Here is a 27,794-nt window from a genome sequence, read left to right on the forward strand (position 1 = left end):
AATAAATAAAATCCTTAAAAAAAAGAGAGAGAGAGAGAATCCTTAAAAATTGTTTTATTTCAACAAGCAAAATTTCTTTTATATCACATATATCTGGAATCAAATCATTCCATTAAATTCAGGTGTTTATATTGTTCCCTTATATTTCTTTTGAAATAAGACAGAATGTAAATAAATTACAAAGAATGTGTTTTAAGTTATGCTAATCTCTTAATCAATAAGAATTCAAATGTGAAAATAAGAGAATGGCAAATATGGGTAAGTAGCAAGTAGGGCATCTCTGAGAATTTTCCAGTTAGAGAAAACCACATGCATGTCCTTAATTGGTTTGTGGCTTATTCTTTTACCACATTCATTGAGACCACAGTCAAAATGGAAATATATTCTTAAATCAACATTAACCATAGTTATTAGGTAATTTAATTGTGCTTTTAAAGTCTACCTTCATAGTAGCACCTAGATCACAAACCCTTTTAGATGAAGAACCAGTAATAATGAATGAATGACTATAACTTTGGGACTATTTTTATATAAAACTGTATATTACAAAGTTTTCAAATTTCTTATTTCTATTTCTGGTTTTGGTGTGCTTATAATACATAATGGATGTTTGCTGAAGGGAGTCAGCATGATTTATATACCTCTGAAGTTAGCCATGCACCTCACACTAGTTATATATATATATTTTAAAGATTTTGTTTATTCATGAGAGACACAGAGAGAGAGGCAGAAACATAGGCAGAGGCAGGCAGGCTCCCTGCAGGGAGCTCAATGTGGGACTCAATTCCAGAACCCCGCTGAGCCACCCAGGCATCCCACACTAGTTATATTTAATAGATTTTCAGTTAACACTGCCAATTTATAGTGATAATGGTGAATAGTGTTTTCCATTTACTTAGCCACTCATTCAACAAATATTTATTTAACATCCACTATGTTCCAAGCACTGCTACTTTAGACATTGCGGCTACAACAATGGACAAAGCAGATAAAGTCCCAACCTTCATGGAGTACACATTCTGGTGGAAACAAATAAATATATAATATGCCCTATGGTGATAAATGTTTAGAAGAAAAATAAAGCAAAAAGGGGTTGTTAGGAAGTGCTAGAGGTAGGAGTGGGTTTTTTTTTTTTTTTTTTTTTTTAAGGAAGATGAAGATGAGGAAAGCCTAAGAAGGTGACTTTTCTCCTCTCTGGAGAAAAAGCATTCAAGAGGTATGCAAAGACTCTGAAGCAGAATCTTGCTTGTCCTGTTCAAAGAACAACAAGGAGATCAGTGATGATTGGTATAGGTGAGGCAGATAGAAAGAGATTGAAGATGAGATCAGAGAGTCTGGAGGAGGGAGAGATTTAGAAGACACTATAAGGTCACATGGAGCCATTGAAGGATTCTGACTTTGATCTGTGAGTGAAATGACAGGTTTTGAGCAGAAGAGTGACATGAACAAGGTGCATGTGAAAAGGATTACTCTGGCTACTTGTGAGCAACTGTAGGAGGGCAAAAATGGAAGCTAGATCACCAGTTAGGAAGTTCTTATACTAACCAGAGGAAAGATGATATGGCTTGATCCAGCATTCCAAAGTGGGTAGTGATAAGAGGTCAAATCCGATAGGTTTTGCTGATTAATGTTGTTTAAGACATGGTAGGGAGGAGGAATCTGGGAGGACTCCAGTGACTTTCACCTAAATAATACGAGGATGTATTTGCCATTTACTGATAAGGGGAATGCAAATGTAGGGAAAGGAAACACAGGGTGTTTGGTTTTGAACACGTTAGCTTTGAGATAACTTTTGGATGTCTAAGAGGAAGTGCTGAATAAGATGTTAGATACATGGTAGCTATGAACAGAAATGTCTAGACTCAAGGTAGATAGACTAGGGAGTTTTACAGTATAAATTTGGATTATATCTTTTAGGTAATGACTATAGATTGAGATAAAAGGAGACCCTAGTATAAAGCTAATAAGAAGTAAAAGCTTCTTATTTACTGGAAATGAAGAGGCATCAGTTAATGAGTCTGAGAAAAAGCATCCAGGAAGGTAGGAGGAGAATCGAAAGGGAGTGGTGTCCTCGAAGCCAAAAGAAGGAAGTGAAAAGCTTAATTAAGTGTTCCCAATAAGGAAGATAAAGACTGAGAAGAAACCATTGGATTTGGTCATGGGGAGTTGATCAGTGACACTGATAAGAACTGTCTCAGTGGACAGCAAAAATTTGACTAAACTAGATTTAAAAAAGATGAGAGGGGAAGTAGAGACAGAAAGTATAGACAACTCTTGAGTTTTGCCATAAAGAGGAGCAAAGAAATAGGGTAGTGGAGAGGGGAAGTGTAATTTTCAAGAGGGCAAATGCTGTAACATGTTTGAAAGCTGGTAGGAATGATCCAATAAAGATAGAAAAAGTGATCGTGCAGAAAAGAGAGAGAAAAATTGTTGGAGCAATGTCCTCCAGGAGGCAGGAGGGTTGGCCTCAGGGCAACTGAGGGTTGGCCTCAGGGCCTCAGGGAACTACAACTATTGTAGTTCATCCACAATAGTAGAATGGAAGACCAAGTATATGGGTACAGATGTCAGTGCATCAGTAGTTGGGGGAAGCTTATGGTTTTTCTCATTGCTCCTATTTTCTCAGTGAAATAGAAAGTCATCAATAGAGAATGAGGAGGGAGAAAGTACGCTGGGAACTAGAAATGAGAGAAGAAGTAATAAAATAATTATCGGCTTAGTGGAGGAGTAACTTGGCCAGTGATATGTAGCAGGATACTGGGTGGCTATCTGGACCCAAATGAGATTAATGGTCATGAATATAAAGTAACATCAAGTTAGTAAGTTTGTGTTTGTCCCCAGCCACCATCAGCTTTCCTAGTTCAGGCACAGAATTGGTGGGGAAATGGATTTAAAAGTATGAACTGCTTATTAAGTCCTAAAGGAATTAGTGAAATATAACATCTGGCCTTAAAAATATTTGGAGTCATGCCTAAGAACGTTTTCTGGTTATTAGGAATATGCATATGGAGGAGAAGAAGAAATGGTAAAAACAAGCCAGCCTTCTGAATTGACAGAAGGCAACTGATCCTAGGAGATCTAAAATGATATCTCATCGAAAAATAATTGCTCTACTAGTCTTTCACAGTGCCTGAAAATTCTATCATTGGTGTTATTCTAATAAGTTTATGATGTCACAGAGATGATGCCTATCCACAAAAAAAAAAAAAATCTCTAGAGTTAAACATAGTAATAAGAAAACACAAAATGCTAAATAAATATTTGGTAAATTGGCTTGAATGGAATAGAATGAGAGGCCATCATGCATTCATTTTTACTCAACAGGTATTTATTGAGTAGAAGACATTTCAACAGACATTGCAAGAGTTTCCAAGATAAAGAAAGAACATATTTACATGAAGCTGTTTGTGGGTAATAGACAATAGTAGGTAGATATTTATTAGCAGAGTTTCTTCTTCTTTGGTTTTTCCTATCACCACTTATTGACACATAGCAAAATACAGAGAGGAGGGGAGGTTGTGTCACCACAAAGATACTAAGGGAAAGAAAGTTCTTGAAGCAACATAGGTACAATATTCCTCTATTTTACAACTTCAACCCAACACCAGAAGGAAGTCCTGATGACCCCTAGGCTGCAATAGAGGGAATGCTACCTTTCTGCCACTAGTGGAACAAGTGGGTGGACTGGGGTAAAATACCTCTCCTGTATGATTTTACTGGAAAACAGAAACACATGAATTGGAAGTGAAACCTTGCAAATGCTGATCTCTATACCTATCTGCCAAAGTGGAAAATACCCTAAAACCAAGGATCTAGAGTGACCTTTTTAAATTACCTCAACCATAAAATTCATTATAAGTCAGCTGTTTCCTGGGGGGAAAGATCTTATTGATAGTTAGAAAAATTAACTTTCTTTTCTCTAATTTTTTTCAACTCATTGGTGTGTTTTTAATTCATTGTAAGATGAATAGATGTTTAGTCTCTTTTCCAATTTGTGCTTATAAGAGCTCATTTTTTGAATTTGCTACAGGAGAACATTCATTTTTATGCTAATCCCTCATATCTTTTTGGTCTTTCTAAAATATAACATTCCATTAATCTGGACTTAATAAAAAATTTGGGTTAGGCTTGTTTGAGTTTGACTGTAATTTACTGTTGAATTTCAGAAAATATGGTAAAAAAAGTTTTTCTAAGAGGTAAGACTTTGTATTATTATTATTTAGACTGTGAGGGGACAATGCAGGAAATGTATATTTCTACTTATCAGAATAACCACTCAATAAATATTAATTGAGCAGTTACAATGTATCCCATTCTGGGAGCAAGTGATGTATCAGTGAACAAAACAAAAATTCTTGCCCATATTGAGTTAACATTTCTAGTCTAAATGAATGAGTTTACTATTGACATATGCACAACAGCTAAATAATTAGTCTTACTTGTATTTTTTTAGTTTTTTTTCCCCCAGGAAGGTCTTACTTTTAGAGCACATCTGACATCTCTTTCTAGATTTTCATCTGTCTAAAAATACTGTCACTTGAAAATAATGTAAGTAAAATTGTTTACAATATCCTGTAAATGATCATTTTTTAATGGCCTTATATTAATCTACTCACCCAAATCAGGTTTGATGTAAGAACAAATCACAGCCTAGGATGTCACCTTTGAGTGTCACCATAATACTCTGCCTTTTTGTTGTTGTTTTTAAGCATTTCCTATTTGCAAGTCATTTTTTACAGTTTGTGTTCTCATAAACTTTGGAACATCCAGTATAGTATTACTTATCTTCATGTCCCAAGTTATGTAAGGAAACATAAGGCTTACTCACAGGAACTTTTCCAAGATCATAAAGTTAGAAATTATGGCAGATACTGTTAAATGACAGTATTGGATTCTATCAACATTGCTCTTCTCTTAGGTTCCCATCCAGAGTAGACAGACATGTAACCCAAGTTCCAGTCAATGAGATGCAAATAGAAGGCCATGGGAGGACGTTTCTTTTCCTTCATTACTTTTCCTGCCTGGGACTTGGATGAGAAGCCTAGAGGTGCAGCTTCTGAGGATTAAGGCCGACACACTAAAGCTTATAGAAGAGAAAGGTAGAAAACCCTTTGAGATGTCAGTGAGTAATCATGCCAACTCTGTAATTCTTACCACTATGGCTTGATATAAATAAAGCCCCATCTGTTTAAGTCACTGCACTCTGGTTTTTCTGATATTTGCATCATAAAAGACATCCAACTGATAAATCTCAGAACTGGAAATCAAAAGTAAAACTCAAAAACCCCCGTTTTTTCCAATGGATAGTTCTGAAAGCATGGTTTTTAAATAAGTGTATTCTTAACACTTTCAAGGTGACTTTTTGAGTAATGAGAACAATCTCAATACTCATAACTACTACAGATATTTCTCACTTTATAAGCTAGATATATTTCTTAAAAGAAGCCATTTGTAAATAATTTAAACATTTGTAACTGAACACATTGATGGATTTTAAAAGAAATCTATAATAAATAGTTAAGATATTTGGAGAACATTTTTTATGATACTAAATAGGAAATCAGGTGGTGGTTGGCAAGTTTTTGTTCAGCAAATACATCTTTTCAAATTGTGCTTGTCTGTTCTAAATTTACAATGCAATTTTATTGTCAGGAACCTGAGAAGGCAAATAAGTAGGACCTGAAAGAATTAACTCATACCCACTAGGTTAGCCAATAAGATAATAATAAGTGTTGGAAAGAATTTGGAGAATTAGAATCTTCATATACTCCTAGTGGAAATATAAAATGCTGCAGTTGTTTTAGAAAATAGTATGGCAGTTCCTCAAAAGTTTGAATAGAATTAATGTATGACCAAGCAATTCTCTTCCAAAGTATATACCCAAGAGAAATGAAAACCTGTGTCTACCCAAAATCTTGCACATGAATATCCCAGAAGCATTACTCATAATAGCCAAAAAGAGGGAACAACCCAAGTGTCCATCAACTAATTAATGGATAAAGTAAATGTGATATATTCATATAATGGAGCATTATTTGGCCATAAAAAAGGAATGAAGTACTTATATATGCTAGACTACAGATGAAGAACCTTGAAATCCTTGTGCTAAGTGAAAGAGCCAATTATAAAAGACCACGTGTTGTATGACTCCTTTTATATGAAGTGTCCAGAGTAGGCAAATCCCCAGAGGATGCCTCCAGATGAGAAAGTTGAGGGATATGGAATGACTACTAATGGATACACTGTTTCCTTTTGGCATGAGAAAATATTCTAAAATTGTGATGATGGTTGCATAACCCTGTAAATATACTAAAGCCATTGAATGCTATACTTTAAATAAGGTGAATTGCACAGTTTGTGAATTATACTCTATAAAGCTGTTATATTAAAAAAAAAAAAAAAACAACCAGAAAATATCAGTGGGCCCATGAGGTAGTAAAAGTTCCAGGAAATAGCAAAAATCCCTAAGGCTCTATACTTTCTCTGTCAATCTGGCACTATCTAGCTTTTCTGTGAACTTGCACTATGAAGGCTACTCCCATACTGCCTTCATTTTCAAATTCCTAAAGCTGACTTTACAAAGGAGATTCTTAAGTTTTCTTGTCCTCTTTTCATCTTTAAAGGACTACTTTGCCTTAGAGGCAAAGGGTAGAGGTTAAACCTCATGCCTGTGTTAGAACCCTGGCTCTCTTACCATCTTAGCTAAGTGACTTGGGAGAGATAATATGAGCACTGTAAAATGGGGACAGTAATAATAGTTCACAAAGTGAAGCTGAGGATTGAAGATGTAGTATGGAGTGCACCTGACAATACAACCTATGCCTAATCTCAGTGTTTCCATCATCTTTTTGATTCTGACCTTGCTTCTGTTTAACCCCTGCTTAGAATGAAAGGTGTGAGCTTCTTGACCATGGCATGTAGCTGGTAACTGTTGGCTTAGCAGTGTATTAATAAAATCTGTCCAGGTTTTACACAGAATTTCTTGAATGAAGAGGTGTTAACTTTTCATGTTTCACTTAATTAAAATTATTCTGAGTATGCCACAAGTGGAGAAAGACAGCAAAATTGGAAGATTATTCTCCTCTACTGTGATGAGACCTGGTTATTGTCTTTCAAACATGCCCTGTGATCTGGTTTCCACAGAAAACGTCACAGAAAATACTAAATTGTGAAGAAGGCAGTCAGGCCATCCCAAGTTCAAATACTGCTTCTCCCTCTCTTAGCTATGTGACCCTGGAAGCATCCCCTAACCCCACTGAGCCTCAAACAGTTTGTTTACAAAAATCAGAAAAATAATCATATGTACCTCACAAGGCTGTGTGAAGGATTAAATGAGTAGCACATATAAAGCTTTTGGCTAAATGTTTGGCAAATAGTAAGGGTCCCATAAATGCTTTTTAAAAAATGAATAGTTTGGGAAACTTTTTTGAGAGTTACAAACAGAAAAAAGTATACTTCAAATACTCATTGAAGGCATTCTTTAAAAAAAAAATAAGCACTGGGTGTCATATATATGTTATATGTTAGCAAATCAAACTTCCATAAAAGTATATAAAATAAAAATTTAAAAATTAAAAATAAATAAATAAACTAACCTAAATGGGAAACATGGGTGGGTGACCAACTTAATCCAGTTTGCTCATACCTTTTTTTAAATTGTTTTATTTCCATCTTTAATACTAACAGAGGATTTCAAAACAGACCAACAGATGTGGATATAGTTTAAATGTAATAAAGAAAGAATTCAGCTATGGACACTAGAGGGAATGGGATTTTTTTCATATCAACTTTTTCCTATTTTGCAGTTTCTAAATTAGTATACGCGTTTTCCCCATCTAATTTAGTACAATGTAGTACAACTTTTATGATCAACCATTTGTCCATAAGCATAAAACTTTAGAGATTTTGGTTGCATGGTCATCTTGGCTCCTGAAGTCTTATTATTTATTATAAGAATGTAATGAAAGAGTATTTCCTCAAAGTCCTCCTAGACACCAGGTAGAAAATTATCACTTTCACTCAGTTATTACTTTCAGTTTTAAAATTTAAAGTCCTGTGTCCTGGTAACTTAGTCTCAAACAAACTACGAAAGATGGTCAGCCTGTACACACATCAAATTTAAGATTTGGAGAACATTATTAGCAACTAACAGCTTCCATGAATTTAGTGCTAATGGTGGACCTGGCACTGTGCTACATGCTTTAAAAGCCAAATTTGACTTAAATAATTAGAATGAACCTGTGCATTAGGTTCTATTCTTATACCCGTTTTAAAGACAAAATAAAGGTAATTTGGAGAGGTTGACCAAGTTGCCTAAACCCTAGAAAGAGGATAGAGCTGGGATTAAAACAAAGGTCCTTTTAAAACTGTTGTGTGTTATATTGCCATTAGGTCCCTGCCCCGAGGTACATACCAATGAATTAAAGGGCAGAAAGTTTATAGAACACATTGTCCCAGAAAGTGAAAATATGGGATCCCTAGGTGGTGCAGCGGTTTAGCGCCTGCCTTTGGCCCAGGGCGCGATCCTGGAGCCCCGGGATCGAATCCCACGTCGGGCTCCCGGTGCATGGAGCCTGCTTCTCCCTCTGCCTGTGTCTCTGCCTCTCTCTCTGTGCTCTGTGTGACTATCATAAATAAATAAAAATAAAAAAAAAGAAAGTGAAAATATTAATGGCCCAAAAAAGGTTTGGGTGGCTTCACTGACGATAATTAGGGAATTAGGGATAATCAGTGTACATCTAATGTTTACGACTTATTTTTTGGATCCCTGCTGGAGCAGAACACTAGCTGGACTGGAGTGGAATTGCTCATGTTAAATTGTTGAAGGAACCTACCTCTTCACATACACCACATACTTTGTGTCTATGTACGTAGGCTTCCCAGAATTCCAGGTACAAGTCATGTTGCCTGAATATTCATAAATGACACAGGTTACCTTGTCAGGAACATCTGGTGGATCTGCAACAAAATGTTATCACTTAGGAACCACCATATAAACATAAAGCTCTTTATAAAGTAGTTAGTTGAAAAACTTTCCATTTTATTTAGGAAACCAGCCCTAACAGCACTCAGTACCTCCCTCATTCCATCCCTACCACCTCACCTTACAACCTACTTTGCCATTAAGCTTCTCTACTCTCCTTTGTAATACTTTACTGTATTCTCCATTTCTCTTGGGATATTAATATGATCAAGTTTCTCCCTTCAGAAGAAAAAACCTTACTCCTCAAATTCTCACTCCTCAGCTACTACCGTATCTCCTTTTCTTAACAGCTGAACTAAGAATCCTATGTTCTAGTTTTTTATTTTATCTCCTATTTGCTCTTGAACTCCAGACAATTAAGATTCGGACCACAATTTTACCAAAACTATTACTGATAAGGTCATTAATGACTTTCTAATGAACCAATTCTAAGATATCTGTGCAATCCCCACTGAACTTGACTTGTGCAGCATTTGCTATTTTGGTCACTTTCCCCTTGAAACCTTTGCATTTTGGCTCTTGTGAAAGGATTCCCCAAAGTGTTCTTTCACTCTGGCATACTATTTCCTCTTCTGGCACCTATTTCACTACTCACTTTAAAGTTTGGTGCTCATACATACAATGGAATATTACACATCCTTAAAGAGAAAGGGAATTCTGATACATGCTATAACATTGATGAAAATAGAATGATGGTTGCCAAGACAGTGGGGGAGGGGGAAGGGGGAAAATGAGCATTGTTTAATGGGTTCAGAGTTCCAATTTTGAAGATGAAAAAAAATCTGGAAATGGGTGATGGTGATAGTTGCACAATAGTATGAATGTACTTAAATGCCACAGAACTGTACACTTAAGAATAAAATATAGCTTTGCGCAGTGGCAGTATAGTAGCCAATGAGGTTTATCCGAGGTGCGACTATTGCTAATAGTTGAAATACATGTTTTATGTTATATATATTTTACCACAATAAAAAATGATTAAAAAATTTTGGCGTTGGGGCACCTGGGTGGCCTAGTTGGTTAAGTGTCTGGCTCTTGATTTCGGCTCAGGTCATGATCTCAGGGTTGTGAGATCAAGCCCCACACATTGGGCTCCGTGCTGCTGAGCATGGAGCCTGCTTAAGATTCTCTTTCCCTTTCCCTCTGCTCCTCCCCCACTCAAAATCTCTCTTAAAAAAATTAATATTCACAGAATTCTATTTCAAGTTTCTCTTTCTCCCTTCCTGCATCCCCTTTAGCTCTTTTTCTCAGTGACCATAAATAATGAGAACATTATTTAGTTTTTGTTTGTTAGCATCTTTCCCTTTTGAGAACTGATATCTCCCTCCTTCCCAACCTCATCCCCACTCTATCCCTACCCCAAGGGCTGTCACTCAGGAGGCTTCACTCAGAAGTATATCCTTGACAGAGGCTAACTAATCTGAATATTTCTCTTGGGAATGAACACATGACTCAAAAATGAACCAACCAGAATTTTCCAAGGGACTTTTCGGGAGCCATTGTAAACAAGGCACTTTCTTCTCCCCTGAAACAGCTGTCTCTGACTAACATGTGAGCCATTAGCGGCTAGTGGCCATATTGCATTTAAGAATGAAGACAACACGGGGTGGGGGGCATATATCCCAAAAGATGGGAAAAGATGGGAGTTCTGATGACATTTTTGGAGCTCTTGTGATCTCTGAAGTCTATGAAACACCGAAACTATAGAATGACATCTAAAATTTTCAGTTACATCACCCAATAATAAATGACCAAGATCAAGATAAAAGTATAGAAATATAGAGTGTTTATCATGTCACTTTTCAGGTATTGCTCTCTCAACTTGTCCCTACATGCACAGCAAATAACAAGAAAAATGTAAGAATGGGGGTTCAAGAAGAATAAAGTGTATACATCTGTGTATGTGAAGTTATACCTAAGATTTATCTTTTTTTTTTTAAAGTAGGCTCCATGCCCAGCATGAAGCCCACCTGGAGCTTGAACTCACTACCCTGAGATCAATACCTGAGCTGAGATCAAGAGTCAGTTGACTAACCAACTGAGCACCCAGGCACTCTTAAAGATTTATCTTAAATACAAATATATTCCTGCACTTCACTTGCAAATCATCCACCAAGAATCTTACTTGTAAAATAAAAATAAATATGTGAAAAAGTTTTCTCATTGCAAATTGAAACAGTAATAGATATCGTTTAGACCTATAAAATTGGCAAGGATTTTGAAATATAGTAAACCACAGTGTTAGAATGGATTCAGGGAAATCCTCTAATACCCCTGTTGGTGAGAGTACAAACTGGTACAACTTTATGGAGAACACTTTACATATCACAGTTTTGGGGAGTTTTGGTTTTTGTTTTCATTTTTTAAAGGTTTTATTTATTCATGAGCTACACAGAGAGAGAGGGAGTCAAAGGCAGAGGGAGAGACAGACTTCCTTCAGAGTGGAGAGCTGGATGCAGGACTCGATCCCAGGATTCTGGTTCATGACCTGAGCTGAAGGCAGACACTTAACCAACTGAGCCATCCCAATGCCCTACATATCAGTTTTTAAAAGCAAGAGCAATATCTTGCAACCCCACAATTTTACACCTAGGAATCCATCTTTAATGAAATGTTCAAAGATATATGAAAATATTTGGCTAAAAGTGTGTGCCTCTTTCTTTTTTTAAGATTTATTTTTTTATTTATTTTAGAGAAACAGAGAGTGTGCGTGGTGGGGAGGGGCAGAGAGAGGGAGAAAGAGAATCTCAAGTAGACTCCCCACTGAACGAGGAGCCCCATGCCCAGGGCTTGATCTCACAACCCCAAGATCATGACCTGAGCCAAAGCCAAGAGTCGATCACTATCTGACTAAGCTATCTAGGCACTCCAAGTGTGTGCCTCTTAAAATATTGTTTATAGTGATGAATAAATTGGAAACAACCTAATGCCCCAAAATCAGTTAAGTAAACTATCAAACACTCCTAAAATGTATCCAAAACAAAGTTGCAGGTGATAATCTAGTGTCTGGTCTCTGGAAAGCACTAGAAATATGTTAATTAAGGAAATTCTAGCTATAGGATAAAGTGAAAAATGCAGTTTGCAAAATAGCATACTGTAGTGATATCATTTCAAAGAGAGACAGACAGAGAGAGGGAGAGGGGTTGGGGAGGAGGAAAGAGAAGGAGAAAGGGGAAGGAGAGAGAAACTAAAACCTGAAAGATATAGTTAAAATTATTATTATTATTTTTTAAACATTTTACTTATTCATGAGAGGCACAGAGAGAGAGAGAGAGAGGCGGAGACACAGGCAGATGGAGAAACAGGCTCCATACAAGGAGCCCAATGTGGGACTTGGTCCAAGGTCCTGGGATCATGCCCTGAGCCAAAGGCAGATGCTCAACTGCTGAGCCACCCAGGTGTCCCATAGCTCAAATTATTAAAGAGGGATTGTTAGTAGTGAGATTATAGGATTATAGAGATGATGGGTGTTTCCTTTCTGCTAGTCTTAATTTTAAAAAACTTCCTATGTTGTATGCAATTTGATTTTACAATTAAAAAATGATTTCAAGCAGTAAGAACATACTGAAGTATTTTAAAACATTTTGGTAAGTTGTAGGATTGAATTATAATGGGAAGAAACTGGACTTCAAATATGTGAAAAGAAAGTTTTATGTGAGTCTTAAAGGAGGTAGGTTTAGAAACATAAATTTAAGTCATTTTGAATATTGATTGAGTTGTGGTCCCTCACTGATTACAATGATTTGTGCTGGAGTTATTTTTCTCCTCTGGTTTCAGACAGAATACCGTTGATTTGGCCATAAAAGACACTAGTCAATCTTTTGGGCTATGTTATTCCACAGCATTCTATATAAAGTGAATGCTCAGGTTTATAAATACCTGGTGGTTAGTTAACTTTGCAAAAGATCAAATAGGTTATATACACAGGTGCAAATAAGCTCAGTATTTATTAATGTGAAGTCTGTAAAGATGGGAGTGTGATTACGGTTATGAGAGTAAGATCGGGCTGTTAATCACATTGCCAATCTACCCACTGTCAAGGATAGAAACTGACCATACAGCCAGGTATCAGGGAATACCCTGAAGTATACACAGATGAGGCTTATGTTTTGGCTTGTTCCTCCTAATCCCATCCCTTGCCCCCATTATTGGAGCACTTACTAATCACAGGCCAGATTTCTTATTAATTTAGAGTCTAACCAAGGATCATTTTCTACTGAGAGTTTCTTGAAGATAGAGTCTGTCTTCTTTGAGTTTCTAGCATTTAACATGTTTTTGGTGCATGGCAAACACTCAGTAAAGTTTATCTCATAATTAGATTGGCTTGATTAATAAAATAATAATGAGGAGAATTTAAAATAACAGAGGCACACAATGCTTCTGGCAGTGATCACAGCAATTCCTTCCTCACGGAGAGCATAGGCCAGCCTATTGTGTCAGTAATGATACTAGATAGTAATGTTAAAGACAAATATCCAGGGACTTTTACTGGATAAAAAAGAAATCTGCTTTGTTCACAATAAGTAGAGATCAAAGATGGTTAAAATTTAAGTCAAAGATATTTAAACTTTTAAATAAATGGTTAAGTGGAAACGGACTGTTCCATGTATGGTATATTTTAATTTGGCATTTTTGAATGAATAAAGAAATCTTATTTTACCCCATGATTGGTATGAAACAAACTTCTCATAATATGTGTGCATTCATTCACATGTGAGATTCTAAGAAGTGTTTAAAATGATGGCTAAAAATGGAAATTTAGATAATAATAGTTTATATTTCATAAATTACATATTAAAGTGCAGAAGATTTTATATGTATTTAGATTTCTTTTCAGGGAAAGCGCTGACTCATTTATTTTCTCTCTCTTTTATGATTTGTTTCCAGTCTAAAAAAAATACACATCATCATTTTATTCAAAACGTTGATATAAGTTAACATAGTAAAGTTCACAGGACAAATATCCTGTGATCAAAGTAACCCAGTGAAAGCAATGTGATTTCTAGAGTACCACAAAAACCCTCAAACATCTTTTTTTGACCTACTTAAATAGGAAGTTTTGTTTGCTAAGAATGCAGAGCCCAAGAATACATGGGTTCTTGAGTCTAAGAGTTAGAGTAAATTCTTTCCTGGCAGTTACAATTTCACACTCATAACCAGAAACCTAGGTAAGGAGTTACAACTCACAAAGTAAATAAATGGAAAGAGTGATGTTCTTTCTAAGCAGCCAGCAGCAGAAAATCTAAAGTCTTCTATGATATTGTCCCAGAAGGGAGCAAAAGCCATTCTCTGACTCTAACATGGCCTGAAACTGTGGAAGGAGCCTCGGTGTCCATCGAAAGATGAATGGATAAAGAAGATGTGGTCTATGTATACAATGGAATATTACTCAGCCATTAGAAACGACAAATACCCACCATTTGCTTCAACGTGGATGGAACTGGAGGGTATTATGCTGAGTGAAGTAAGTCAATTGGAGAAGGACAAACAGTGTATGTTCTCATTCATTTGGGGAATATAAATAATAGTGAAAGGGAATATAAGGGAAGGGAGAAGAAATGTGTGGGAAATATCAGAAAGGGAGACAGAACATAAAGACTCCTAACTCTGGGAAATGAACTAGGGGTGGTGGAAGGGGAGGAGGGAGGGGGTGGGGGCAAATGGGTGACGGGCACTGAGGGGGACACTTGACGGGATGAGCACTGGGTGTTATTCTGTATGTTGGTAAATTGAACACCAATAAAAAATTAATTTATTAAAAAATAAATAAATAAATAAACAAACAAACAAACAAACAAACAAACAAACATGGCCTGGTGGTTGTGTTCATGGGCAGAGGCCCTCAGCCAACACTGGAAGAGCTTTTGGAGATAATTTGTCACTCAAATTGCAACACAAGGAAAGAGGCCATACATCTTTTGCCTCCTCTGGCTTAAATTAAAAACCAATCTTCCGTAACTGTGAAAGTTGCTTATTTCCCCTCCAAAGAAATTGTACCTTCTCGTAACCCCCTACCCCTACCCACAAAGTATAAATAGTAAAATATTTAAGCATGAACTATTGTTTATGTTTCCTGAGGATGTGGACAAGCTAAGCAGTCCTTAAACATCAGATAAGATATCTGCCTGTGGCTTCATTTCTTATAATTTGGGACAAGTTTAGTATGTTATTATCAATTTGAGGCATGAGTTTGCCAACTTTATTCCTTCACCCCAAAACTTACTATTTTCCTTCCTCAATTTACCTCTACCACCTGCCATAGCTCTTTTTTCTTTTGAAAATCATGCAAGATCAAGTTCCCTGAATTAAGTAGGACAATGGCCTGATTTAGAAGAAGGAAGCCTCTTGCTTTTCAGGTGTCTATTCTAGGGTTACCACCAGGTGGTCTTGCTCTTGCTACATAAGGTCTGGAGATGAGGAAGACTAAGAAATCAAATTTGATTGTTAAGAGGTATAGAGGAAGGGAACATGACAAAGATTCCAACCCCTCTATCTTTCTTCACTGAAATTGGGTCCAGGTGCTCTAGGGAATGAATCTCTGGGTTAAAACAGTGCTGAATTTATTGATCTACTTCTCATAACAGTAGAATCAAGAATTAAGTATATAATTATACAAGTCACCTCATATTACTATAATAACTTATACATCTTCAGAATATCATAAATACAAATTGAATTTAGCAAGTATTTTTAAGATGAATGTGATTAATTTTTTTCTTAATAATTACAGTAACAATGATTCACATTTGGTGCAGTGGGAGTAGGAGCAGGGAACTATATCAGAATCTCCTCATGTTTTATCAAAAGCACGTAATTTTAAGGGTTTGGGAACACTGGCATAGCACTTTAAAGTGTGTCATATGCTTTCAAATAGTTTATTAAAATTTGGTGCTTACTAAAGCTGGTATAACTGGCCTCATTTTATAGACATGGCATCAAGGTTCACACACGTGGTTAACTGGCCCAAGGTCACACAGCTTATAAGAGGTATAGCAGGAACATAATGCTAGTTTTGCAACTATTTTTTTCTTCCTAAATCTTAGCCTTAAAACTTCTTGATGGGATCTGCTTCAAGGTTGATGATATCAGTTTTAAAGTGAATAAACAAAAAACATAAGCGTAAAGCAGATGAAAAGAACAACACTCAAAATCTGAGGATGCTGCTCTTTGTGTATGCTGTGTTTGGACAGGCTAGTGTTAAAATTTTGTTTTAAGAATGCATCAGCAACACTTAAAAATTTTTAGAGATCACAATGAAAATTTGTGTTTCTGTCTTCTTTCAAAGAGTCAAAAGATTTAGGAATACAGGATCCTCATAAATGATGCAGCTGGGCAGTGGCTGTCCCCAGTAGATCCAATAGACCAACTATGTGCTTTCTTCTCTGCACACCTCCTACCAGCTTCCTTGATTCCTATCTTCTCAACCTGGCCCCTGGAAGTATTTGAGTTTGCAGTTTCTATATTCAACTAAAATAAGAAGTAAACTATATTAATTTATCTCTATTTTTAGACAGGATTTTAGGCTAGTTAATTGCTAGGTTAGCTTTCATTTGAATTTTGAATGTACCTCAACACTTACATCCAGAAGAAATGTCTTTTCCACATATCAGTGTCTCTTGAAAATATCCAGGACATTCAGCAGTACAGTACATAGAGGCATGTGGCTCCAGAAAGTTGCTATACCAAAGCCGAGCTGTTGTTTTGTTAATTCTTGTGATTTGAAATCTTTCTTTGATGCCATTTTTATAAAAATAAAGTTTCCTTGGTTGGCAATTCTTAATTGCTGCTTGGCAATATATAGAGATATTCATACCCATCTTAAAAATTGTGGCTGGTTCTACCCAGATGTGGCCAGAGCAGTTTATATTCGTAATTCCTGGAAACGAATAGATAAAAAAATTTTAAATTCCATGTAAACCATTAAAATAAGAGATTCAAAAGATAAGCTGTTGCATTTAAATTTTATTCTTTCCTATTCACTAAATGATTTCCACTAGAAGTTTTAGGACTGTCTTTTAACGGATTTGTTTATTATAATGTACTTTTACCATACTTCCTTTGATGCTTGGCAACATAGTACAAAACTAGAGTTAGCCTTTAAGCTACTCTGTCTAAAGTTCAGATATAATTACTCTCCTGTTATAGAGAACTGAGACATTATAAGGCTATGCCTTTTTTCAAAAGTAAGATTACAAATAGCACTTGGCACTACAGAATCCAAACCCCATTTTCTAGCTATTCAATCAATCTTTCATTGTTCTATTGTGGATAATGGCTACTTTTATCAGAAAATTATATATTTAGGGGCACCTGGGTGGCTCAATTGGTTAAGAGTCTGCCTTTAGCTCCCGTTATGATCTCAGGGTCCCAGGACTGAGCCTCATGTCAGACTCTCTGCTTAGTGTGGAATTTACTCCTCCCTCTCCCTCTGCCTTTCCCCCCTGCTTATGCTCTCCTTCCTTCTCTCTCAAATAAATTTAAAAAATCTAAAAAGAAATTTATGAGTTTAATGAATGACAAAAATTACTAATTTTTACTAATTACTAATTTTTTACTAAAAACAAAAATCTATTGCATGATAATCACTTAAAATTCATCATTAATTTAATAATACAGGAAAATGTTCAGAATATATTTTGTTAAAAAGCAATTGCAGAACAAGATATTTAATATGGGCTCAATATCAGAAATAAATAGATGAATGGATAAAAGAAATGCACTAAGATATTAACAATGATAATCTCTGCGGGTTAGACTAATATTTATTTATTTATTTATTTATTTATTTATTTATTTATTTATTTAAATATTTTATTTATTTATTCATAGAGACAGAGAGAGAGAGGCAGAGACACAGGCAGAGAGAGAAGCAGGCATCATACAGAGAGCCTGACGTGGGACTCCATCCAGGGTCTCCAGGATCACGCCATAGGCTGCAGGGGGCGCTAAACCGCAGCGCCACCGAGGCTGCCCTAGACTAATTTTAAAATTTTTAATTGCATACTTCTGTTTTTAAAAATTATATGGTTAACAATGTATAACTTTTATAACACAAAATAATAAAGTCATTTTCAAAAACTCAAATGAGAGTGCAATGGAGTATCAGTTAAATTAAATTCACATCAAGGAAAATTTATTATTGTCTTTTTCTGGAAATACTTGCATTAAAATACCTTAAAATCTTATCAAAATAGTGAAAAAGGTAAGTATTTGATTTTAAGAGGTCCTTATCTTTGGACCATAATCTTAAAGAATTAATTCGTTTTGTAATACAAATGTAATTGAATATTTCCATGTACACAATGAACATTTATGTATAAATCAAAATATTTAAATGTTCAAGTAGTGATAAAAATAATTCCATCATTATTAGTAGGAAATTGAAGCCAAAGGCATGAAAAGGAAGTTTTAAGAAAGCACCTGACTGCTTTAAATAAGGTAAAAAATTCAGGTTCAGACAAACTGCATCTCCAGGACCTTTTAAAAAATATGTCAATACTATCATGGAATTATCATGGGTAGTGTTTGAAAATACATAGAAAATATTTTAAAATGTCAGAAGACTTCAGATTTAAACAAACGTTGTCTTGGTTTTCAAAAATAAAATAAAGAAGAACCCTAGAAATTTTGAACCACTGAGCTTTACAACATTCAGGAATGAATTAGTAAGTCAGTGATTTCTCAATACCTAAAAAAAAAAAAAAATCAGTAATTGGTGAGGACACAGATTGTGTAAGAATAAGTTATACAAAAATATGTTAACATCTTTTTAAAATAGGGATAGTAGATTGGTCCAAGGGATGTTAATTTTTGTTTTTAATTTCAGCAGAGCTATTGCAAAGGGGGAACATAACATGCTAATAGGAAACTTGGAAAAAATGTAGTGTGCATGATATTGAAACTATTCATAGATTGAACAATATATAAAATAATTTCTAATGGACAGTTTGAGGGTCTCTAATAACTTATCGGGGGGGGCTTGACTTATTTATTTCTCTTTTTTTATGATTTTTTTTTTATTTATTCATGAGAGACAGATAGAGAGAGAGAGAGAGAGAGAGAGAGAGAGAGGGACTGGCAGATACACAGGCAGAGGAAGAAGCAGCCAGCCCCATGCAGGGAGCCCCATATGGGACTCGATCCCAGGACTCCAGGATCATGCCCTGGGCTGAAGGCAGCGCTAAACCGCTGCGCCACCCAGGGATCCCCTTGACTTATTTCTCAACCCTATATTAATTACTTGAATACATAAACAGAAATCCTACTTATCATTTGCATATTTTAAGAAGTCAGAAAAAGTTAGCTAGTGTCTTATTTCTTCTAAATCTCCCTGGATAGGGATGCCTGGGTGGGTCAGCAGTTGAGTGTCTGCCTTTGGCTCAAGTCGTGACCCTGGGGTCATGGGATCTGTCTCGCATCAGGCTCCCCTGCATGGAGCCTGCTTCTCCCTCTGCCTAAGTCTCTGCCTCTCTCTCTCTCTGTCTCTCATGAATAAATAAGTAAAATCTATTTTTAAAAGTCTCCTTGGAGGGATCCCTGGGTGGCACAGCGGTTTGGTGCTTGCCTTTGTCCCAGGGCGCGATCCTGGAGACCCGGGATCGAATCCCACATCAGGCTCCCGGTGCATGGAGCCTGCTTCTCCCTCTGCCTGTGTCTCTGCCTCTCTCTTTCTCTCTGTATGACTATCATAAATAAATTTTAAAAAATAAATAAATAAATAAATAAAAAGTCTCCTTGGATAGCTGTCAATTTGACTCTGGGAGCGTCTGATATCCTGCTGGAGGTTATTCTAGTTCTGATGATAGGGCCATCTATACCTCCATTACAATTGTGTTCCAATCTACAGAATCCAGTTTTCCTTTTGTCATCATTCCAAGTAACTTGCATGATTTGCAAAGCATTCCTCAAGGTCTAAAACCCTACCTTAAAAAAAATAAAAAATAAAAAAATAAAACCCTACCTTGGTGTCACTTGTCTCCGAGTAAATGAATTTCTACCACCTGCCCAGGACACAAAGCCCCAGTAGAAATTCTCAAATGCCAACAGCTATCCTGCCTGAATTTCTGACGATTCCTCAAAGCTGCTTATGCCTGTATCTGTAATGTAAGTGCCAGATGTTTGTGTGAATTATAAGATGGGAATAATAATAGCACGATATTGTTGCACAAGTTGTGAGGAATAAAAGGCTTAGCACAGTGCCTGATACATAGTAACTGTCAACAAACAGTTTGTGGAGTTGAATTAAATTTAAATGTTTGTTGGATTGTCATGTAACAGTTATATAACAGTTCAAAGATAGAACGTGCCAACTCAGAATAATAAGCTTCTTCATAGAAATGTTCATATATGAGTTAGAGATTTGTTCATTAGGGATACTTGAAAAGAGAATCCTGCTGTTAGGAGGGAGGTTGGACTCTTTTATTTCATTCATGCACATAATTTTTATGTGCATATAGTTTTTCCCAATCTAATAATATTTGATTCTTCAAAGATCCTAACACAATGCCCTAAAAATAACACTCAAGATTTTTTTAAAAAATAAAGGATAGCAATAGGTACTAAAAATACTATACCTCCATGACACCAGTTGAAGAATATGTAAAGAGCTATTACCACATCCCATTGAATTGTGATCTGATTCATGCCTGAAAGCAGGAAAAAGTTCTGTGTTGCCCTCTAGGAAAAAAAATATGAAAAATGTTTAAGTTGTAGTATTTTAATGAAATAACAATAATAAAAAGGCATTACATTTTTTTCTAACAGTTATTATTGCCTTTGATGAGAACATTTCAATAGGAAGAAGGAAGGTGGGAAGGAAGGAAAAAAGAGGAAGAAAAGAGAGAACAGAAGGGAGGAGGAAACAGGGCAAAGAAAAGTCAGTGGTGTGTGAGGAAGTATGATAAAATGTTCTTTTATACCCTTCAAAAGTCACTCTGATTTACCTTAGTAGGACATTTTGACCCTTGATAAAATGTACTTTCTTCTGATCTGGTCTCTCTCATCAGAAATTTCTGCTCTAACTCCTGATGATAAATTCCCCCGGCCAGATTTCTGTACCTATGAAGCTCCAAAAATATCAGTCTTTGATGAGTTTAACTTGGGAAAAGCCAAAAATTGCAGAACTTCCAGAAAGAAAGCACCCAAAATGAAGAAAGATGAGGTGAGACAAAGGCATATGTGCTCTCACCAGTTAAACTTAGGAAAAAAAAAAAAAAAACCTTTTCATCTGTAGACAGCTAAAAAAAACACATTATATAAATTCCAAACAATATTGCTATTAGTTTACAACTAGAGTTGCATTATTTAGTTGGTTATTTACATTATTGAATAATTCAGTTACTCAATAATCAACATTATTAAGTTATTTTTAGCTGTTTAATAAGGCCTGAGCCTTTCATATAAAACAACAAAACAAAATCATGACTCGTCATATAGCATAAAATATCTGATAACATTTCTAAAAACTGGAGTCCCCGTGGCCCCCGTGAATATAGGAATCCCTTTCATAATTTGTTAGCAATATTAGGTCTTCTCTTTATAAATAAGAGGCAAAACAAGGCCTAAAATGCTCCTGGTTAGAAGTTAAATACTCCCCCAATAGAATATATGCAATAATTATTATTTAAAGTGACATGATGTCAGACAATATTTTAGATCCAACTTTCATCAGTAACCACTATATGAAATATCACAAGAACTTACAAGAAAAAATAACCTGGCCCAAAAATTTTCCAAAAGAAAATATAGCTCTTTTTGAGTATTTGGGTGATCATTGTCTCTTTACCTTTCAACTTGTTGGAAGCACAAAATTCCTCTTCAGAGTCAGGCTGCTGCCTTGTTGCCTGTGTCATGTCCTCTTTCCCCACTGCCGGCTTGTCAATAATCACTTTAGATTTTCAGCAACGAGGCAAATGGAAATGTCAGCAAAGCCCTGACCTACATTTCAGATTCTTGAAGAGGAACTCAAAAACTGTCCAATTCAAAATGACTGGCTCTCATGTCACTATTTGGGAAAACCCAGATTACTGAAAGTGAACTGCTTTGTCAGTACTTTTTTTTCTCAGTTTAATTAAAATGGTCTGTCTCATTCAAGAAGTAGAACATATATATCGACTCTGCCTATCAAAATATAACACCATAATATACAAAACGATAATGCTTAGTTTTAATTTGCAATTAACATTGATGTCTATTATAAACCAATTTCTTAAGACAGTTTAAATGCTACTGTTGACCATTCATTTATTTACCAAGAAATTTTGAGTATCTAATATGTGTCAGGTATTGTTCTGGGCATAAAAGATACAATGGTGATTAATTACTGAACAGCTCTTTTGCTGTATTGTTTAAAGTGATTTAATTGCGGATCAGTTGAACTATCACTCAGGCTTTAACAGGATTCTACAAGCAAATAAAAAATTACCAGATATTTGGTACATTTATAGTAGGCATCACCAGGGGCTTTCCCTGGCATACTTTCTCCTCCCACGTCCTCTATTACTTCAACATGAATATCTTTTCACTCCGTGTATTCCTTTTTATTGTAAATGACAGTTACTTGTTGCAATAAACTTCTTAAAGCCAGAAACTCCATCTCACCTTTTAAATTTTTATATTTTTGGTACCTAGTACATTAGAATAGTCTGGGGAAATACTGGAAATATTTCTATGCTCAGATTTATTCTAGACAATGAAAATTAGAATTTCTGTGAAGTCTGGGCATCGTTATTTTTTAATTCCAAGTGGTTATAATGAAGAGTCAGGGTTGATAACTTTTAGAATATAAGAATAAGAGTGTCTTTGAAGACCACACAGAAGAAAGGACTGTCAACTGGGTTTGAATGATTAATAACAATTTTCAAGGCTGTGAAAGATACTGTGTGGGAAATATTTCCCATACAAGAACAGAATGTGCAAGTAATAGAGATGTTTTAGGACTGACTAGTTGTTTCTCCAGGTTGAAGGGAATAGGATGTGAGCTGGAAAATTAAGGTCAGTGGCAGAATGTAATCACTGGGTTTTGTATTCCTGCCAAGTAGCTTAAACCTTTGTCTTGAAGTCAGTTAGAGATAGCCAAGATTGGTAAACAAAGAAATAACATAATCAGATTGGACTTTTAAAAGATAATTCTAATTATTGGGTGGAGAATTGAATGAAGATAAAGAGCCCAGTTAAAAGGCTATTAAAACCCAAAAGCTGTGAGCACCTGAATCGCTCAGTTGGTTAAGCATCTGCCTTTAGCTCAGGTCATGATTCCAGGGTCCTGGGGTGAAGTCACACAGCAGGGCTCCCTGCTTCTGCCTGCTTCTCCCTCTGCCTCTGCCTCCCGCTCCCGCTGCTTGTGCTCTCTCTCTTTCTCTGTCAAATAAATAAATAACATCTTTAAGAAAAAAAAAAAAAGAAAAAGAAAATCAAAAGGTCATGAAGGTCCAAAGCAAAGCAGGGGCAGCAAGAACTGAGAGGAAGAAACAAAAGTGAGAGCTATAGGGAGGAAGATTAGATAGGCCATTGTGACTAGTCAGGGAATGGCGACCCCTGGAGTTGTGCAGTGAACAATACATGTGTGTGGGAGGGGATAAGAATTCAGGAACATGAAGAGTGACTCTGGTATGGTTTTTGCTGACCCAGTAGATAACAACGTTAATCGAATACACAAAAGGAGGAGTGATGAGGAAGTGATAAGTTTTGTTCTGGTCATGTTAATTTGGAGGACCTTACAACATGTGCAGAAAGAACTGTCTGGAGGGCTGTTATAGGCATGGGTAAACCTGGGAGCAAGTTTGGGCTGGAGATCTAAATTTGGAAGATTTCAGCATATCAGTAGCATTAAAACTAAGATTAGAATAAGAAAACTGAGAGAGCACATCCAGAATGATAAGGGAAGGAAGTAGATGGTCAGAATCAGGAAATTTTGACCAAAGGACCAGGAAAGATACAAGGAATGTATGGCCAGCATCAAATGATCAGAGATTAAATTTGATAAGAACTAAAAGAAAGTATTGGATTTGACAGTAGTTTTCCTGTAGAACAGTTTCAGAAAAGAAATAGAGATAGAAAGGGGATCAAAAAAAAAAAAAAAAAGAAAGAAAGAAAGAAAGGGGATTAAAGTGAGTTAGAATAAAAAATAAGAGAACATTGACTAATCTTTCAGGAATCTGGATAATCAAGATGAGATCTTTTATCCAATTCATCGGTTGGTTGTTTTTCTTTTTATTGAGTTTTGATAGTTCTTTATATAGTTTGTAAACTAGTCCTTTATCATATACATTTTAAAAGTATTTTGTCCTAGTCTGTAGTTTATCTTTTTATTTTCTTACCAATGTCTTTTGAGAGCAGAAATTTTTAATTTTGATCAAGTCTAATTCATTAATGGTTCTATTGTTTCATTTGTTTTGTCCTGCTTACATTTTCATCAATGGATTAATACATAATCCTGTTTTATATATGTTTCTGTTTTAAAGACACTTTACTTAATCTATATTGTTGATTCATTAACATTCAACTCAGCGCCAACAACATTATAACTCATGCCTGAACAAAGATCATCTAACACGTGGAGTTTCTTTGTAATGTACATTGTGGCCTTTCTTTACTTATGAACACTAGATTGTACTTCAGAACTATTCTTGGGGGCCATTTTAAATGGTGAAATGGGAAAAAATGTGGCACTAAGAATGTCCTCCAAAAGGACACTTGTTTGCAGTACTAGAGCCGAAATAATTTTTTTTTTTAAGCTGGGAACTTGCACATTGGGTGACTTGAATTTTTCACTGCTCTGCACATGTCTGCAAATTACTGACAAATGCTATAAGTATCGATTTGGGGGTTACAAGTACATTTTAGTTGGTAAAAGAATTCACAAATTGGAATCAGGGAATGATGAGGATCAACTATATCAAATCTCATATATAAGTGGTTTGACTTCATTTTTAATCAGAAATCATGAAGACCCACTGTCTTGGCTTTTTCCCCATTGGCAGAGTTGCCATAGGGGTATATCTAGGACAGTTTAATTTAAACTTGTCCCAGGGAATTATAAATAACACTCCATTTTATTTTCAAAATTATTCCCGTTTGTAAGATATATTGTCATACTCTTACAGGCCTACAAGAATAAACTGTGTTTCTTTCCTAAAAATCATAATATTTCAAGTTTTCTCTGGTATTTGGTAAAAGTTTGGAATGATCTTTGGTTGAGGGGAATGAAAAGGATGATTGAGTATAAAATGTGTGATCCTGAAAAACATCATATTAAATTAGTAAGCATATTTTGAGTTAGCACATCATCAAGGCAAACACATCACAATGCAGCATTTCAGATTTTTTTTCCAAATTAAAAAAAATCCTCTTTAAAGAACTTAAAGCTAAAGCAGAAGGAAACAGGTAGAACTGGAGTATTTATGTATTTGTGCTTTTCTAGAAATTGACCTGCCTATTGTGGATTGAAAGTATCTTCGTTTTCCCTGTCCAGAGGCAACAAACATTGTCATAAATTAATTGGCTACTAGAAGGAACTCCTTGAAGTAGATTAGTTAGAATCTGCCAGTTTAAGAAGTATAGCTGAACCAAGACATGGAATGTTAAATCGGTTGCCTAGCAACGCTGGTCTACCTGTAGGGAAGCAGGCCTAGAAGGCTCTATGTTGCCTCAGAACACAGATGCCTTATGTTGGTGGGAATGAGCAGAACAGGGGATAGACTGTTGATCCCTGAAACGGGAACCTACTGACTTTTGACTTTTTTTTTTGTTGTTGTTGTTGCAGTTCTGCCGTTTTATTTTTCCTGGGATACTCAAGGGGATGTGGGAACAGCTACAGGTGTGGTGGGGGGAAGCCCCATCTCCCCTCTCTTGACTTTAAAGAGAATAGAAAAATTTACCACCTCTATATGGGGAAGTGATACAGCAGCCTGTGTTTTCAATATGCTGGCTTAGGGCTGGTAATCTGATTAGAAAAGGGGAGTAGGAAACTAGTCCTGAGTTTGTGCTTGCATAAAGGGTACACTGTTTTTACTTAGATTATTGCATTTCTTTGTGGTAACTTTAGTAGGGGTGAGTGACTGTAATATTAACAGTGTGTAAAGCTCCTCAGAGGGGATCCCTGGGTGGCTCAGTGGTTTAGCACCTGCCTTCGGCCCAGGGCATGATCCTGGAGTCCTGGGATCGAGTCCCATATCAGGCTCCCCGTATGGAGCCTGCCTGTGTCTCTGCGTCTCTTTCTCTCTGTGTCTTTCATGAATAAATAAAATCTTAAAAAAAAAAAGCTCCTCAGACATTCCATTAGAGGTACCACTAAAAATGCAAAATCCCATTAGGTAGACTTGATTTCGGAGGCTCAAGATTTTGTATAGTGATCTAGTAATTCTGTATGAAATGAAGAAATTAATATTATGAGAGGGTAGAGAAACTGATGAGTGGTTGGATGAGCTGTTTTTTGAAGTAAGGGAGATGGCAGTGGCTACCCGTAGGGGCCAGAGGAAGCCCCTTGGGTATGTGCAGGGAAGATGCTTTGTACATATCTGTGCAATTCTTGGTAGGTAGAGTACAGTGGTACAGCCTAGTCTGTTTCTGTACTTGGAAAGAAAATAGGTGCCCCCATCTGAGATGGCTTATAAGTACTATAATGGGTAAAGTGTGACAGGATCCCTCTTCACATCTTGACCAGGACAAGACACGTAGCCAGCCCCTTCCTGGCAGGCACAAATGGAACCAAGATGACAGAAGAGGGCCTTTCGAAATGCAACACCAATAAAGGCAAGACAGGATGGATTTTTTTGTTGTTTTTCCTAAAGCATACCGCAGCTCAGAAACAACTCCCTAGTTTTTGATAGAATAAAAGTCTAATTGTTTAACAGATGTTCAACTAGGAAAGTGGCTCCTATCACCCAATTTCTTCTTTAAAGAACCAAAAGAGAGACAACTGCATCCTCATGTTTGGGTCCCCAGAAATTGAGGATAAAAGCAGAAAAGCCCAGTGTGATTGTGGATAGACCCGTACAGTGAGCCACCCTTCATAGCCTAGTTAAGGTCATTTCTGTATATACTGCACTAAGGGGCTTGATCCTGGGGTAAAGAACTCTTCTGCACTTTCCAATATACGGTAGACTGTATATGTAATTGAAGCAAAGATTTATTTTCTAATTTATTGTGACATTCTGCCTTTCTGTTATTATAGGCTCAATGAAAGTGCTGCATATGCTTGAGTGCCTTTCATGTACCATCATACATTGTACTTGGGGCCGTGACTACAGAGGGGATGTTAACGGTTTTCAAGGACCCTTCAGTGGGAAAGAAGATTGTATTTAAAAATTAAAGTGCCAAAGAATAAAGTGCTAATGGGAAGGTATGAAAACAGTTAAGGGAGCAGAGAGGAATATACAGCAGCCTCAGGTCCACAATTTTGCAAAGTTCAGGCTGGAATGCCAACTCCTGTAAGATAAAATTGACCTGACCTGGGTCAAGGACTCAGGCTCAGTTTGTGTGTTCCCTCCAGTTTGATCACACTTGTGCCTCTGAACTGGATTTTTATGGTACCTCTTTCAACCGCCTCTCCTGCTGCCCCATCACCCTCCAGTGGGTTGGTACTGTACCATGTCCACTTTGCTTCACCGGTGGTGTCCAACTCTGTGTCTGTGCCTGCCCTACTTTCAACACTCACAACTCTGAATTATTATGAAAAGTACAATTTTAGTTTTGTAGTCTTTATTTAAGAAGGTAACAGAAAATGTTATTCATTTCAGAAAACATTTTATGAAAAATATTGGACTTGTTTTTCTAACTTCATAGCCTTGAAGTTATGTTTTAGTTATCTTGA

The 27,794-nt window shown here is 36.3% G+C and overlaps 1 protein-coding gene and 1 non-coding gene across 2 annotated transcripts in view; one reads left to right on the forward strand and one right to left on the reverse strand.

The window, feature by feature from the left end:
* Window positions 1–22,050, reverse strand: part of IL23R (interleukin 23 receptor) — a 65,657-nt gene extending 43,607 nt beyond the window's left edge. Inside the window, exons 1-4 of the mRNA XM_025983259.2 lie at window positions 21,768–22,050; window positions 20,557–20,659; window positions 16,563–16,859; window positions 8,835–8,958 (exon numbers count right to left, since the gene is read on the reverse strand). Coding sequence (XP_025839044.2) covers window positions 8,835–8,958; window positions 16,563–16,859; window positions 20,557–20,626 — 491 coding nt within the window. The 5' untranslated portion in view covers window positions 20,627–20,659; window positions 21,768–22,050. The remainder of the gene's footprint in view (window positions 1–8,834; window positions 8,959–16,562; window positions 16,860–20,556; window positions 20,660–21,767) is intronic.
* On the forward strand, window positions 9,849–9,989 carry LOC112907925 (U4 spliceosomal RNA). Its single transcript, XR_003232834.1, has one exon. It is a non-coding gene; the product is annotated as a U4 spliceosomal RNA (small nuclear RNA).
* Window positions 22,051–27,794: the final 5,744 nt, after the last annotated feature.

Source organism: Vulpes vulpes, chromosome 12 (genome assembly GCF_048418805.1).
Source record: "Vulpes vulpes isolate BD-2025 chromosome 12, VulVul3, whole genome shotgun sequence".
Lineage (NCBI taxonomy): Eukaryota > Metazoa > Chordata > Mammalia > Carnivora > Canidae > Vulpes > Vulpes vulpes.